Consider the following 13,794-nt stretch of genomic DNA (forward strand, 5'->3'; position numbering starts at 1 on the left):
CTTAAAAAGTTGCCAGTATGCTGCCCACTAGGCACTGATTTTAACTATAAGATTCATTGTCTACAAAGTTATTAAAACTACAAGATATTCTCTTGTAATGAAAATCGTAAGATGTTATCATCACTTTGCCCACCAGTGTGGATGATACACCCCCAGAGAATGGAGGAGCGTTTGTTGATTTTACATCTCGGATTACAAAATATTGAGCATTGCTGTCAGATCATGCAACATGCATTCTGAGCGCAGAGGATCAGTGTGGACAACACAAATGCTGTCTCAGCACACCTCAGTCTAGCTGTTTCATATTGGCTCCCTAAGTCAAGAAACTGCTGATTCTGGAGAAAAGTATAAAATAACTCCTGCTTCCTCTCTCTTTGTATCCTTTTCTATTCTTTGTCTCTTAAGCAAACTAGGTTTCTCACTCAACCATTCTTTCACACTCTGGTGTATGTACAGGAAGTAAAAACTAGTATTATTGTTGCTTCTCTCGGGGTTATTTGCAATTCAGCAGAATTAAAACTGAGGGTATCTGGATCTAATGAGAGCATTTTAAGCTGGTGCTCCCTACTGACATACCAGCAGAATCCCATATTTTGACTCAAAAACAAACCTCTGCTTAGTGAGATCGAGCACTATTGGAAAAGAATAATAGCAATTGCTTTGTCTGAGTTTAGGTTCAGCTATCTCTGTCTATTTCGCAGAACCAAAGGTGTGAATCCTTTAAAATGTGGAAAAGCTGTTCATCAAGATACCTATGTTTTATGACAGTGATTTTGAAAACAGTAGGGCAAGTGTCATCTGTGATGTCTATCCTTCCACAATTGCAGAGACCCTGGTTATGGATTCCCCTTCCAATTTGTTGACAACACAGTTCATAGGGGCATCTCCCAAACTAGTGTTAGCATAGGTGTAGGAGAGATGCACTGATAACCTACCAAGGACTGAATATGAGTTTTCAGTTTTGTCAGTACTTTCTACTCTCCAAATCTTTCAACCTGTCTTTCTCCTCCAGTGTCTAACTTCAAAACTTCTAAAAATCAGTCCTCATCACATTAAGCCAAAAGTTTTCAATTATACTGAATTTACAAATTGAATATATTCAATTATGTTTCAATTAGGCTTTCTAGTCAATCTTCTCTGTCTCAGCTCAGCAGTCAGTTTGAAATGGACTGTGTTCTCTCAGTGTTTCTTTGGGATGTGCAGAAACGTGTGTGTGTGTGTGTGTGTGTGTGTGTGTGTGTGTGTGTGTGTTTGAGGGGCAGAGAGGCGGTGATGTCATTGGAAAGAATCTTTTACCACGATTTAATATGGTAGTTGATTTAACACATTTACTGGCTATGACAAATTACCATGTGGATCTAGAAGTTTCAGATAAAATTTGACATTTATGTTGTAGCAAGGACACAATTATAGCAATAATGACTGGATAGGTAGCTGGGTAGATTAAAAACACATATACTAAACATATATATATGCATATATATATATTTCTTGGATTAGACACTATATTTTCAAATTTAATCAAGTTCTTTGGTTATCTTTTGAAACTTAATTTATCTCATTCAAGATCTCACCACATTGGTTGAGGAAACCCTTTTCCTTCTTTTTAAATGCCATTTCCTTTATAGTCATCAATCAAGTTGTTCTTTAACAATTTCTTAAGTGTCCAGAAATATTGATAGTCCAGGTGCCAGTACGGAAATGACATTTTGAAAAATGAAAATCAGTTATTATTTTTTTAAAGCCAATGAAAAGTTACGGGGGTGCATACATGTTTATGCATTTGTATTTGTCATAAAGTAATTTTGTGTCCATGAAACTGGCTGTGCCATGCGATAAACTTGTTTCTATAGAAACAGCTCCTGATTCATGATCAACATAAAAGAAAATTACAGTTGAAGGCATAAGGTAGAACTGACAGAGAAACTATTCATTTCTGAATTAATAAATTTAAATACCATTATTACTAACACTTCTTTATGACCATAAAAATTATTTTATTATACTAATAATGTTATTAGGTTCCTATAAGATACTAGGAGCTCATAGAGAGCATAAAGAATATAATCCTCCTGGCGCTTACATAGTACAGGCAGAAAAGACAAGGTCAATACAAACCTTATATGGACTAAAAGATGATCATTATGTTATAGTAGGTCTTTTGACTTTTTGGAGCCTTGATTTGTTTACATGCCCTATATACTCTTTCTCCAGCATAATTTTCTCTATTGTGGCTGCAGAAAAGGCTCCATAGGAGAAAGTTGACTTCCTGTGGGTTTTAAAGGGAATCTATATGCATTTGGGTGGGAGAGGGATTACAAGTGGTGGGAGGGAGAAATGGTGGCCTCGGACATGAGAAGTATTCTAGGCACAGGTAGGATTTCAACTAAATGTCATTGAAATGTCTCTATGGAAACTACAAAGCTGTTCCTCATGACTAGAGAATTGTATATCTTCCCTTGAAAATAATAGATCAGAAGAAAAGAAAAAGAAAAAAATCTTCCCATGAGTCACAGAGGGTTAGAGTAGGCAGGGAACCTGAGCTTTCAACAAATCTATTCCCCCGCTTTCAGGAAGGATCCCAAATAACTCTCTCATTCAAGCAGGATTCATTTCCAGCAACTTCCCTGATTAATCCATTCAGCAGCAAGAGCAAGGCATCTAGCCTCTAACTTTCCTGTTCTATCCGAAGCACCTTCGCCCATAATCTTTTTCAGTGGAGGGAGGGATGGAATAGCGGATTGCTGTTAGCTACCTAAGAACCTTCTTCTATTTGAGTCTATTTCTCTAGCTGTGTCTCTGCTTTCTTTCTCTACACTAAATAATCCGATCTATGAATATAATTTTGCTTAAATAGTTATCCTCTTTCCAAGAGAACATTTGCGAGGGACAGAGCTCTGTTGAGTTCTTTTTTAAAATCCTCCCCACCGAGCCATTCAAATGTTTCAGTTCTTCAGCAAAGCTCCTGGGAGTCACTTTTTAATTTCCTGGCAGCTAAGCTTCATTTCTCAGGGCATGCTGTTGGCCTCGCTTGTGCTCTGTTACACCGAGTCTCATGTCATCACCAAATACACTTTTTGCAAGAACTCACAGTGCTTTCACATGACTTCACATGAAAACACAGTGTTCCAGGAGGACTCTGAATCATTTTAGGGACGTGGTAGAGAAGAGAGCAGATGCTGTGTAAGTGAGTTCTCCACACATCTTTTTTCCCCACCTATTTGGTTTTATAAAGGCAACGAAAACAGTACAAAGATCACTTCCCTGGGGAAATTTGAAAAGTATGTTCTACACCCTATCAGGGTCCAGGTTCTTCTAGAGAAAGAACAGTATTTCTAGAGATTAAAGTTGACTGCACTCTATTCTGTCTTTGGCCGGCACCCTTTCTCTGCATCTCTACCCAGCTCATTTCAGCCACCACATTTATGTGTCCCAGGATTTCTCCCTATAGAACTTGCTTTATATATGAACAGAATTAGAAGACCCACCAAAGAACTAGTCTTTTTCAAGATAGTTCCAATCCCCAGTATTCTCCCCCAATGTCCCTGCAAGTAACTTACAATATCATGCTCTGGCATTTATTTTTTTAATTCTGAAAACATATCCACTTCAGTGATGAGCAAGAAGGTTGTGGCTTCTTTTCCTGTGTTCCACCCCTGGGCAGATGGTGTCACATGAGGCTATCACTCAACATGCAATCTTGTAGGGCATCCTAGGATCATTTCCTCTCCAACGTCCATCATCTAACCAGTTACAAAATCCCTCTGATTTGCCTCTGATTATCTATTCTTCTTTTTTTACTTTCCACTCCTAAGTCCATGCTTTTTGTACTTTAGGTGTTTATTGTCTCTCATCTGGACTTTGAAACACCTTCCTGGCTTCTTTTTTTTTTTTTTTTTTTTTTCTCTTGTTCATCTTCTTCTTTTTTTTTTTTTTTTTTTTCTAAACCTTCCTGGCTTCTTAAATAGGAATACTGCCCCCAATTTCAGCCTTCTCTGCTTCATCTTTCCCATAACTTCCAGAATGATCTATTTGAAATGCAAAACATAGCACTTGTTAAAACCTTTAGCAGGTTTTCTGTATTTCAAGATTAGTATTCATTTCCTAAGCATACATATTCCAGCATCATTTTTTCCCTCTCTCTCTCTTTCTCTCTCTCTCTCTGTGTCTTTTTTAAGCAAAAGTATAAACATGTATAAGATTTTTGATAAATCAAGCAACTCAAAAGGACATGTGAAATACAGTAGGTATACCCCTAGTTCTAGTTCCACTTCCAAGAGACAACCATTCATTTCTCCTGTATTCTTCCAGAAATGGTCAGTGCATATACAAATATATACACATACATATATGTGTTTATAGACAGTCTTCTTTTTATACAAGTGAGAACATTCAATGACACTGTCCTACGCCTTGCTTTCAGTTTTGTCTTTATGTCTTGACAATCTGCCCCGTGTCCTTTAAGTTTTCACAAGAGTAAATTACCTGTGGTTCCTGGAACACTCCGTGCTATTTTCAGGCACACTTGCCAATGCTTACGCCCTTCTTTTCACTTGGATCTTCTTTTCATTTGTATCCTATACATGGTACTTACTACTATTCCTCCTTAAGATTCATCTCAAGGATTAACCCTTCACCGTGCCTTAGAAACCACTCCTCCATGGACATACATGTCATAGCACCTAGCACATCATTTAAAAGTAGATTTAATAAAATATATATATATATAAAATAAATAAAAAATAAAAGTAGATTTATATGTACATTGTCTTGTATACTGTATACTTATACATGTACATTGTCTTGTATACTATAAAATATCAGAAGGTATGTAGCATAACTTATATTTCCTTCCCTAGTGCCCATTTCAAAACATGATTAAAAATTAGAATTGTTCTGTGAGTATGTGTTGAACCAAAACACCCCCAAAACAGGATAGATATAAATGATTCCAAATCTTCCAAAGGGGAAAAAAATCTTCATTCTGGCAAATAAGATTTTAAGTACTTTTTTTTTTAAGGACTGTAAACTCTACAAGACAGAGACCAGCAGAATAATTGAATGAATGTTCTTGGGAAATGCCCTTTGATCTTAAATATATAATATGATGACAAGTTTTCCTAGGATTGAAAGAGGGGGAATACGTTAAGTACTTAATAGAGGGGTAACAGAAAGAACAACAGTTAGCAGAAAAGCAATGAGCACTAATAAAGATTCTAAAATGGGGTAACTGGGCTCATAAAAGAAAACCCACACATCTTTCATTCTTGTGGTCAGCCTTTTCTCTAAGTTATAACCAGTGACAGGAATTAATTATAAACCCTTTCTCAAACGTTTCTGTTAAGTGCTGGGTAATAGGTGTTACATGCCACAGACTATTAACTTTCTTCAATGGGTAGTCAAGGGATTTTATGAAATGTACAATCTGCTGAAAACAATATTCTAAAATGCAGAAACCTGATCCTAGTGTTATTAAAAACATAAAATTCAGTATGCTGGAAAAGTTCACAGAGAAACTCCACACTAACATTTAATCAACTATAAATATATCCATTTATCTTCCTATTATCCTCAAGTATCCTCAAGTATGGTAATGTCATTGGCATTATTAAAACTCAAGTCAGCTGGAAACACTTACTACCATTGTTTTTCTTTTGAAATGTTTTACCTTCCTTGATAATCACAAGATTTCATTCAAGTGTGTTTTGAGGGTGCTGCCAGGACTTTGGGGGTCTGCCAAAACAAAAACACCAAACACTCACAGAATTGATACCAAGTAATGTCTAGCTGAATTGAACACTTTAGTTTTAAGGTTCTCCCAGATCACCTGATGGAAAGATTTTAAATGGGTTGGGTAAATTCCTTTGGGATATCCAGATCCTGGGAAGTAATGGTTTCCTACTATCTCACATTAAATGTTGAAAAATTTATTTGTTTGACAGTTGTGGAGAAATGTTCCTAGTTTGAATACAGTGGACAGAATCAGATAGAAGTATTTCCAGTTCGATATTGGTTCCAATGTTCAATGCGATATAAATGAGGGATGAGTCAAGTCTCATTTTGAAAACTGTTGATCCAACGTATCTTATTGCTGTTTGGGAATGTGTTTTAAAAAAATGGATGGTAATACCATGACCCATTAAAATGGTGATTGAAGAGGCTCGGATCATACACAATCATTGCTGCATTGTTCCCAGGAGACCACCATAGTTTGCACTCAGTAGGAATTTAACAAATGCTTGCTGACTGACATATCTAACAGGGGACTAAAACAGAATGAAGATGGACACCAGCACGAGGGTAAGATGGAGTGGAAGAATCTTGATTTTGGCAGAGTCCAAAATCGTTAAAGATCTGAGTTCATGTCATAGAATATTTGAACTAAAAAGAGGTTTAGCCAATAGTGCCTTTTACCTTCATTTTACAGAGGAGAAACTTGAGGCCCAGAAGCCAAATGACTCACTCAAGGTCCCAACACTAAATACTGGGAATGTGTTTTCACTAACCTGACTCGAGGGTCTGGCTTCTAATTCCGGCTGAGCCGTTTATGAGCTCTGTAACTTCTGAGCATGTTATTTAATCTAACCTAAATTTCTCCATCTATAAAACGGGATAATAATCTGGTTTATCTAGGATTAAATGAGCTAGTAATATAAAGGACTTGATAAGTACACCTCATACATAGGATTTGTTCAATAAATGTTACTATTTATTTTCAAAGTATTATACACTTCAATATCCAGTCTGGCCTTGTAATCTCATGATCATGGGCTTTCAAATGTGAATTCAAACTTGAAAAACTCTGGATAGGCTTGCTTTGTTGTGGCTTAGGGCACAAAGAGATTTTGTTGTTGTTGTTATCTCCAAACAGAATGGCAATGGGAAATTTTTCCTCTCTCAGCTTCTCAAGACAGTATAATATTGTAACCCAGCACCTAAAAGTGAGACCTCGTTGATTACTCACATAAGGAAAAATGTACTTATATATTTTTTTAACTGCAGATGTCCGTTCTTGCCTTTAAATGATACTGACCTATTTGCTCTATTTGCAAAGGGATTTTATCATAACCTCAGAGAATTTCCTGACATCAACAAGAGTATGTTTAGACTATTTTACAAAGCTATTGCAAGCTCCTCAGTGGGGAGAAAAACGGTTTGCAGTGTTCTCTTTTCTAAAGAAGAAAAGTCATTGGTGTTCTGTAAAGCAGCAGGATAGTATTGTCGGAATTACTGTGCCTGGAAATATTTTCATAGCCATCGTTTCAGGTTGGCTGACTCATAAGTATTGACACCGTGAGGAGGACTGCTGATTAGTGAACTCAAGCCTCCTCATCCTGCCTCTCGCCTTTGTCCTGTTGCTTATCATCAATTACTAAACCAATGTCCCCTTTGAACACAGCTACCTGTTTATCTAGGAATTAATTTCAAATTTAATTTGGAGCCTTGAAGTAATAACATTCTTAGGGAAATTCAAGAGGAAAAAAGTTCATTTCTTAATAATGCATGATCTTAGAATAATGTATTACAACCTTGCTGCTCAGAGTGCCGGCCACCCATCAGCAACAGGCAGAATGTGAACCCCATCCTGATCTCTGATTCAGAATTTGCATTTTGACATTTCAAGATCTCAGAGTGATTCAAGGAAACACGGCAGACTGAGAAACACTGACTTAAAGAAATGGGTAGGGTGGATTCTGAAAATGGTTACTGTTCTGTGTCACCAAGATCAAGTAATTAGACATAACTACAGTATGCACCAGAATTCCTCTGGAATCAAATATTAAAATAACAACCAAACAACAGTGGATATTCGGTAAATTATATTTGTTTTTCTTTTAGGTATGATTTGCACAATTGGCTCATTTTAGGCTTTTGTGGGTTTTTTGTTGTTGTTTTGTTTTACTTTTTTCATTGTTAATTGCAATGCGTAGAAGACTGTTCACTATTGCATCCACCCATGCATGAAGGAAGAAAGGAAACAATGAATGCATGGTAATTATCCATTACTGAGAGTGGCTACTTGGATTAGGACTCAATAGATACAAAGTCTTCTGGGAGTGACTACTTGGACCATTCATTGGTCTTTAGGTCAGGGACAGAGAGTTTTATGCTCGGAACTCTTAACTGATCATCAGAAGGCGCCTCTTAAATAAGAAGACATGGCTAGTTATTGGCATCTGAAATGCAAGAATTCAACCACTTGTTTGCAGGTAGTTAATACCATGCTTCTCTAATCTGCTCAAAGAGAAGACCTGCTTAGTAAAACCTGTGTTTTACTGGGTTTATAGTAACAGATGTTACTATGACAGATGTTAGTGGTTACTTTAAGGCAATTTATGGGGGCTATTGTCTTTTTTTTGCCCCAACTGCCTTCTGTTCAGCTTTAGTCGAGAGAGAGAGAGAGAGACAGTAGGTATATGGCTTGGCAGGAACTAAGGGAAGGTTTGAAAGGTTTAATAAAACAATAAATGGGAATCATAGTAGCTTTTTAAAGATAATTGTTCAGAAAAATAACAGCATATAATCACCCTCACCTGCATAGTATATCCTATAATGCCAGAGGAAAGAAATCTTTCTTAATTTATATGAATTCTTGAAAAGATGATATGAATAATAATATGAATTCTTGAAAAGAAAAGTCTTGCTCTTAAGTATAATTTTTTTCTCCATCAGAATTATTCATCAGAGGAATACCACTCAGAAGTCACTGCTCAGAACCAACAATTGCTGATTGTACAGGTTCTTGACTACAAAAGCTCTTTTATATTTTCTTAGTTTGGAAAAAACATTCTATATTCTGAAGAACATGAGTCAGAAAATACTCGATGTTAGGTTAGTCTTTAAAACAGATAATGCAATAAACCAGTGTGGAATTATATTGCACTTAGGGTAGCATAAGAAAAGAACAAAAAATAACAGAGCCTAGTTCTCAAGCCCATTAACGTAATGTACAATTATCATGTCATTTTTCCCAGCCATGGAATGGGTGGATAATAATGGTAATGAATGAAAATATAAAAATTAACAGTGTTTTAGTAGTGGATTTTAGTCAAGATTTTCTTTAGAGCTATGTTTTTATTATATTCATTGTCCATTCTTCCTTTTTGTCAATTTTGGTAAAAATTTCCTTTTAAATAACCCAAAAGTTACTGCCTATCAGGGTACTGAAACATGCTTAATATAAAAATCAATGAATCTTATTTCCCATTGATATTTCAGCCCTACTAATATTATCTAAAATTCAAAGCATTTTGTAATGTTCTTAACTAGGGCTAACTATTGAGATTGTGTTGATAGCCCCTGATCTTGAAATTCCTTTTTGTTTCCATTTTTCTTGGATTTATTTTTAATCTCTTTATCTCAATGCTTTCTCATAGAGGAGAAAGATAAAACAGACCTTGGATCCTATTGGTAACTCTTATTAAAACAAGGAACAGTAAGTAAATCAAGGTTTATTATTTATTATTATTTACTAAACCACTGTTTAGTTATTTCTATTTTCCCATAATGTTTCTAATACCACTATGGAAAGGCATTTGGTATTTTAGTACAATATGTTTTTCAAAGACTTATCTGTTGGGGGAATATTTTTTAAAAATCAGACACATATACGCATGGTGCAGTAAGTAAATAGGCTGTATTATTCCATCACTGGGAACCCTTTCTAATGGTACTGAAATTAAATACAATCCTTTTTGTCTGGACTGTGTATGAATTCAGTTGAACAACAGGTTATACAGAGATTTTTTTGCTGTGGTGGTGGTTATTTTGGTTAATAGCAACTTCCCTATTCAATTCAATTTCTCATTGTAACTCAAAAGTTGTCTGTAAATGCAGTCAACAGAATTATACATTTTTAAAAATTCTGAAAAGCATACTAACCTATACAGAAAATGAACCACTGGCAAAAGCACTGCTTGTCTTTTGAGCTGTCTGAATCCTCTCCCATTTTATAAATTATCTATGTGGGTACTTACAAGGTGCCAAAATAAGTGACCGAAAAGGAAAATATTATCATCATTTAACTACATGATACAGACTACTTTTTAATTCATTATCTAATTTATCCAGTTGCAATGGCATAGAGTAGGTATGATTTGTAAATGTGCACATGTTATTACAATCTCCAGTGTTTGTAAGTAGTGTGTTTTGGGTTGCTTTGTAGTAGTGAGATATATATGAACAGAATACTATAAATAAGTCAGTTTGTTAAAAAAATCTTTCTTGAGTCAGAAAATATTCACTGTGCATTCATTTTTAAATTTTCCAATACAACCGTCAGTGACATTAAATAATTAAACAATTAAGGTATTAAAGCAGGGAAAGTTACAACTATAAAATATAGAAATTTAATATACTTTTTCTTCTAATCGTATTCAATAAACTATAAACATATTTATTTTTTTCCTTGACATAACCTAAAAAAAAGGAAGAATTCTTAAACCTTAGCATGTTAAAACAGCACACTAGTAATGAAACGAAATGACAATTCGGTAGACTTTACAGCTGTAGAGTGACAAAATCCCAGAGGGTTTTAGTCTTTAAATTATTCAGGCTGTCTAAATCTCTGCTGCCACAGTATTTTTTTTTTTTCGCAAATGGAATAAAAATGCATTTTGCTCCCGTAGATCTAGCTGTTGCCTGGGAGGTTGGTTCTAGAAAAGCAACAGGCTTTTTCCCCCTGCCTTACAAGAAGCAACAGTTAGAAACTCTAACAACTAGAAAACCGCTACCCCACAGTGGTTGGAAACAGCCAACAGAGAAGATGATAGCTATGATTTCCATCTACTGTGCAACCGCTTCAGAAAGGGAGAAGGAAACAGGGAAATAAAAGAATGTTAACCTTAGAAGGGGCTGCTTTATGTTACTACCGCACCCTACCCCCTCCGCCGTCCCTTTAATCATCAGGCTTTTCTGGCAAGCTTAGGTTTCTAGGGTAAAGCAAAGCAATAACTCCGACCCATTCTATTTCAACGTAAATTTGCAAGATGCTAGAAGACAAATTCCTCAACCCCCACACGGGACCAGGACAAGCCTCCCCAGAAGCTGACTTGAACCCTTTCGCATTAGTCAGCATGACTGTTGTCTCAGCCTGTTGCTCCGGCCCCACGCGTGTTCGAGCCCGGAGAGAAGGAGCGCGCACTCTGAAACGTGTCTGCGTGCCTGGGCGCCGGGCGGCGGGACCTGTGCTGGGTCTCCGGTTCAGCGACCACTCGGGTTAGGCGACTACGGACCACAGTCCGGGGACCCCGATGCACGCCGCGCGGCCGCCGGCAGATGGTGCCCTCCTCATCCGAACAGCGGAGGGAACCCGGCTCAAGTGCCGTCAGACTCCGCCCCACCCGATCCTCCCGCGCCACTGCCTCCGTCCTTCCCCAAACAGTGCCGAGCACGTTTCCTCTGGAACACTGCAGTAGCGTGTGTGTGCGTGTGTGTGTGTGCGTGTGTGTGTTGAAAATACAAACCGGGGGGAACAGAGGGTGTGTGTCAGTGTGGGGAGCACGCGGAGTGGGACTCCCGGGCCGGGGCGAAGTGACCGCCAATGAAACGCAGAGGGCGAGGGGACCCGTCCATTTCACATCTGCGTAAGCCCGGCCGCGGGCCCGTCGGGAGGCCACTCACCATGTTCACTTCGGAGACCATGTCTATGCTGGCGACATCGATCCGCATCCCTACGTCCACAGGGGGCCCTGCGGGGAGGTGGGACACATTATGGACATATTCTTAGAGCGGGGACAGGATGGGGAGAGCCAGGGGGCTTCCCTGCGCTTACTACATTTTGAATGGGCTTCCTCCATCCCCCACCCCGCTTGCAGGGGACAGCCTGGGAAAACAGGTGTGGGCACACGCGTGATGCAGTGACTATGCAGAGGGTGTGTCGGGCGGGGGGAAGGTCGGCTCTGCCTGGGGTTTCATCCACCTGCGATGACGGTCCGGGGTGTGTGTGTGTGTGTGTGTGTCTGTGTGTGTGTGTGTGTGTGTGTCTCCAGGGCGTAGGGCGTAGCGCACACTTGCGGAAATGACATGCTTTTTTTTTTTTTTTTTGACATTTATCTTTGACAGGAAAGGAGAACTAGATATGTATGGGTTACAGGTTGAAAAAAGATGAAGCATTACCTCCAAAGTCCGGCCGCAAGCGAATGTCATATCCTTTGAGCAATCTGTCCACTGTCTCTTTCACGTATGACATGTTGCTGGGCTCATTGGCGCTGAAGGGAAGAAGTAGGGACCGAATTCAAAATGAACACAAACTGCGAGCAGACATAAATATAGACAAGCACACCTTACCCCCAAATAACAAGCTACATGATCCAGCAGGCATGTAAAAAGAAAAAAAAAAAAAATCAAAAGAAAAAAAAGAGAGAGAGACGTTCAACAACGGCAGCTCACCTGTGTGCACAACAGACCATGGCAATCATCACAGGGAAAGAGAGAAGCCCCAAACTCTCTCGATTTTGTACTGTCCACATTACTAACTCTGATTAAAGAATTGTCTTTCCTGCGAAGATTCAAGGAATGCAACTTAGTCGGCGGCAGGGCAGTAATTCCCGAAAGGACCTGCGCATGCGCAGAGGGTGCTCACTACCAAAAGACACCTTGTGCCTTGCAAACAATATTCCTAGTGGAACAGGCAACAGATTTCAATCCCTTTAAAGTTCCTGTTTGTGGTGTTCCACGTCCTCTGAGTAGCCGGAGATATCCTGCTCTTTCCTTGCTCGGGATCCTGTATTCATTTGCATACTGGGATTTCTTCGAGCTTTAGAGGTTGCTATGTTCATTTCCTTTCTGTCCTCAACCTGGTTTTTTTTTTTACTCAACTCCCGGGGATCTGGCTAAGGCTGCCGGTGATTGGCATCCTTCGTTGGCAGTCACGGTGGTCCTAGAACTGAGAGTGTGGCGGCGGGGCGGTTCTCCGAGCTCCGGGGTGTGCCTGTATTCCTGATGGGAGCACGGCGGGGGTGGCGGGAGTGAATGGAGGAGAGCCAGAGAAGAGGGGAGGGGCAGAGGTAACTCAGCAAGTATTTGAGGACTCCAAGAATCAGGTCCCCTTAGGAAGCATCCTAGGACATCTGCCTTCGTGTAATCCTTCTCTGTGGGAGGGGAAGGAGGAGAAAGGAGCCAACTTTTATCACTCTCTCCCCCACTTTTCTTCCCTCCCCCTCTCTTGTCTCTCCAGGCACGAGATTTAAGGGAAACAAGCGATGAGGTAGCATCTCTGGGCAGGCAACCCTTTTTCTAGTGCCATCTGCAGCAAGTCCCACTTTTTTCTAGGTTTTGGTAAGGAAAACCTCTTCCTTAAAATTGCCGGTGTGTTAACCCGCACTAGCAGCCCCGAACACAACCGTGAAGCTCCCAGAGGGTCTAATCTCTGTTCGCAAATAGATTGGGGTTCCGTGGATGCAAGAGGTGTTTGAATTACATTAAAGTTAGTCAATACAATTCAGTAAATGTCATTGAGCACATGGCAGGCGGGAGGCCCTGGGCTAGGAATATGTTCATTTGTTTAACGGTATATATTAAATATTTACTATGTTCTAGGCATTCTGGAACTTAGAGACGACTTAAAGAGGGTTACTGACCTAGAGAAATTCACAGGCTCCCTGTCAGGAAGATGGACATAAATATAAGGAAAGTCATTATGTCTCTAGATAGTTTATATAGTGATGAGAGGCTTGCTAATTCATAAAAGAGAGATGAGAGAAGAAGAAGAAGAGAGGTAGATAAGGGTGTCCAGACAAGGAGAAAGCTTTTTGTCAGAGCAGGGACAGAAAAGTATTACAGAAGAAGGGAACA

General features: G+C 39.1%; 1 protein-coding gene across 1 annotated transcript in view; it reads right to left on the minus strand.

Annotated features, from left to right (window-relative positions):
* Positions 1-12,774, minus strand: part of GABRB1 (gamma-aminobutyric acid type A receptor subunit beta1) — a 388,940-nt gene extending 376,166 nt beyond the window's left edge. Inside the window, exons 1-3 of the mRNA XM_044226182.1 lie at positions 12,391-12,774; positions 12,118-12,209; positions 11,623-11,690 (exon numbers count right to left, since the gene is read on the minus strand). Coding sequence (XP_044082117.1) covers positions 11,623-11,690; positions 12,118-12,209; positions 12,391-12,470 — 240 coding nt within the window. The 5' untranslated portion in view covers positions 12,471-12,774. The remainder of the gene's footprint in view (positions 1-11,622; positions 11,691-12,117; positions 12,210-12,390) is intronic.
* Between the last annotated feature and the right edge of the window lie 1,020 nt (positions 12,775-13,794).

The sequence above is a fragment of the Neovison vison genome, chromosome 11 (assembly GCF_020171115.1).
Source record: "Neovison vison isolate M4711 chromosome 11, ASM_NN_V1, whole genome shotgun sequence".
Lineage (NCBI taxonomy): Eukaryota > Metazoa > Chordata > Mammalia > Carnivora > Mustelidae > Neogale > Neogale vison.